This window comes from Nicotiana sylvestris, chromosome 2 (assembly GCF_000393655.2).
Source record: "Nicotiana sylvestris chromosome 2, ASM39365v2, whole genome shotgun sequence".
Taxonomy (NCBI): Eukaryota; Viridiplantae; Streptophyta; class Magnoliopsida; order Solanales; family Solanaceae; genus Nicotiana; species Nicotiana sylvestris.
The window spans coordinates 202,575,935-202,579,025 of NC_091058.1; the positions used below are offsets into that span (position 1 = coordinate 202,575,935).

A 3,091-nucleotide genomic window follows, 5' to 3' on the forward strand; every position below is an offset into this window, starting at 1 on the left:
GGGGAAGGCTAATGTTGTGGCGAATTCTCTTAGCCGTAAATCTATGGGTAGTTTGGCTCACTTGGAGGCATATCAAAGGCCATTGGCCAAAGAGGTTCATCGATTAGCTAGTTTGGGAGTTCGTCTTGCGGACTCTAGTAAAGGAGGGGTAATTGTGCAGAACAGGACCGAATCATCACTGGTTGTGGATGTCAAGGAGAAATAGTATAATGATCCATTGCTGGTACAATTGAAGGAGGGTAATCATAAACATAAGACTATGGCTTTTTCTATTGGCATGGATGATGGTACACTAAGGTACCAAAGGCGACTATGTGTTCCAAATATGGATGGTCTACGGGAAAGAATCATGACCGAGGCTCACACTTCTAGATATTTCGTGCACCCGGGCTCTTCAAAGATGAATCATGACCTTAAGGAAGTCTACTGGTGGAATTATATTAAGAAGAATGTAACAGACCTTTTGGCGAGATGTCCAAATTGTCAGCAAGTAAAGGCCGAACACCAATGGCCAGGTGTGTTAGCACAGAATATAGAAATTCCAATATGGAAGTGGGAGATGATCAATTTGGATTTTGTAGTAGGACTACCTCGCACTCCTCACGAGTTTGACTCAATTTGGGTGATTGTGATCGACTCACAAAATCAGCACACTTCTAACCTGTTAAGGCTACCAACACAGCGGAGCAGTATACTCAGTTGTATATCAAGGAAATAGTCAAGTTGCATGGCACTCCAGTTTCTATCATTTCTGATCGGGGGGCACAGTTCATAGCTAATTTTTGGAAGAAATTTCAGCAAGGATTGTGTACTCAGGTAAATCTTAGTATAACTTTCCATCTACAGACTGACGGGCATGCAAATCGAAGTATTCAGACACTTGAGGATATGTTACGCGCTTGTGTTCTTGACTTCAAGGGTAGCTGGGATGATCATTTTCCACTCGTAGAATAATTATCATGCTAGCATTCAAATGGCACCATTCGAGACTTTATACAGTAGGAGATGTAGATCTCCCATCGGATGGTTTGAGATTGGGGAAGCAGAGTTGATAAGGCTAGACCTCGTGCATCAGGCTATGGAGAAAGTTAAGATCATTAAGGAGCGGTTGAAAACTACCTGATAAGTGGGGATTTTGATTGTTTATTAGCACCTTTTAGCTTTTGTTTTAGTCTAAAGCATTGAATTGTATTCCCGAAATTGATGAAATTGTGCAAAATTGTAGGAAAGATGGAAGTTGATCTCCCAAAGATGAAATCCGACTCAAAAAAGAGTATTCCGAAGCATAATTCAATAAAAGGCACATAAGTATAGATGTGCGGTCCGTAGAAGAAATTGCGGGCCGCAAAATTCCATCTACGGCCGCAAACCAAGAGGAAGAATTTAGCATACATTTGCACAAAGCTGGGCTAATAGTCGAAGATGAGAGAGTATGCAAAAAGACCAAGTCCAGGAGCCTCTATGAATTGCAGAGCGCATAAGAATTGTGCGGCCGCAGAAAAATGCCTTGCAGCCGCAGTCCTAATTGGGCAGACCGTAGAAGAAGTGCCTTGCGACTGCAATCTAGAAGTGTGCGGCCGTAGAAGATTGCCCCGTGGTCGCAGAACTCCAGTTCCTTCCAGATGAAGAAATCTGCGGACCGCACATGGAATTGTGCAGCCGCAGATCCTCCTGAAGGGCATTTTTGTTCGAGATTTTTAGCCATGTATAAATAGACGAGTTTCATAAATTAGGTCAGGTTTTGAACATCTGAAGTTGATGTAGCCATTTTTCTTTACTACTTTAGTAATTTTTGCATTATTTTGATATATTAACATTAGATTTCTTTATTTTAATCTTCCAATATGAATTTAAATAGTTTTTCTTCTCTATTTTCTGTAATTTCTATTATGAGTAACTAAACTTTTACTAGGAATGTGACCCAACCCTAGTATGTAAACCTTATGGGTGATTAATTCAGTGTTTGTTGATGATTGAGTGTTTATTATTTAGCTTAGTTCATGCTTCAATTATAAAATTGATAGTTGCAAACAATGATTCATGCCTATTTGACTTAGTCTCTACTTGAGAAAGAAGGACCTAGTCTAGGATAACTTAGCTAATAAGGAATTGGGTCAATTGAGAGATTGATTAACTCAGTTAAAGGATTTAACCTAGAGATTGTAATAACCTAACTTGAGCTCTTATAAATTGTTTTGGTAGATACCTATTTGGTCTTGAGAAAGCCAAATTGGTTAAAACTGCTCTCTGACCGAGAGGTATTGAGTGGGTAATGTAGAGTTGTGAGCTATTTTACAGTGTACACCCCAATCAACTACATAAGCATTAATGTCTTTACCCCATTAGGCAAAAACCTAGGTTATACTCATAGCCCTAAGCCTTTAATCCAATTAGAAAATCCTTAAAGAAAATCATATCTAGTCTCCTATCTTTATTTTGTAATCATTAGATTAACATTATAAATAAGAACAAAAAGATCTTGTTGTAGAAGTGCAATCTAGATAGCCCATATGCTTACTTCGAATATATACCCCTAGCTCCCATCATAACTCCCAGTGGATTCGACCCCGACTCCTAGTTGGGTATTTATTATTGCATACGATCGTTACATATCTCTATTAAGGTATGCAATTAGACGTGATGTGAGTCGCAGGGATTTGGAGTTCCAAGAGGATGACTGGGTATTCTTGAAGGTTTCCTCATGAAGGGGGTGATACAATTTGATAAGAAAGGGAAATTGAGTTCGAGGTATGTCGGACCGTACAGAATCATTCAGAGGGTTGGTCAGGTGGCTTACAGGCTAGAACAACCTCCAGAGATGTCTTTTGTGCACCTGGTGTTTCACGTTTCCATGTTGAAGAAGGTGGTTGGAGATCTATCGCTTATTGTTCCAGTTGAGACTATTGAGGTTAATGAGGAATTAACTTATGAAGAAATTTCAGTTGACATTCTTGATAGGCAAGTCTGTAAGCTGAGAAATAAAGAAGTTGCCTCCGTAAAACTACAACGGCGAAATCAACAGGTTGAAGGGGCCACCTGGGAGGCTGAGGAAGAGATGAAGAAGAAGAAGTACCCTCATTTGTTTGAATAG

At 39.7% G+C, this 3,091-nt stretch overlaps 1 protein-coding gene across 1 annotated transcript; it reads left to right on the forward strand.

The window, feature by feature from the left end:
- Nucleotides 1-259: 259 nt before the first annotated feature.
- Nucleotides 260-3,091, forward strand: LOC104216596 (uncharacterized). Its single transcript, XM_009766689.2, has 3 exons — nucleotides 260-515; nucleotides 2,203-2,258; nucleotides 2,708-3,091. The coding sequence occupies exons 1-3, from the start codon at nucleotides 260-262 to the stop codon at nucleotides 3,089-3,091; spliced, it is 696 nt and encodes a 231-aa protein (XP_009764991.2).

Bases quoted from the DNA above. Each gene is read 5' to 3' on its own strand.
- LOC104216596 (XM_009766689.2), top strand. From the start codon at position 260: ATGGCTTTTTCTATTGGCATGGATGATGGTACACTAAGGTACCAAAGG. The intron at 516-2,202 runs GTGTGTTAGCAC...TTGTTTTGGTAG, and splicing joins GGCCGAACACCAATGGCCAG to ATACCTATTTGGTCTTGAGA. The intron at 2,259-2,707 runs GTATTGAGTGGG...TTCCTCATGAAG, and splicing joins AACTGCTCTCTGACCGAGAG to GGGGTGATACAATTTGATAA.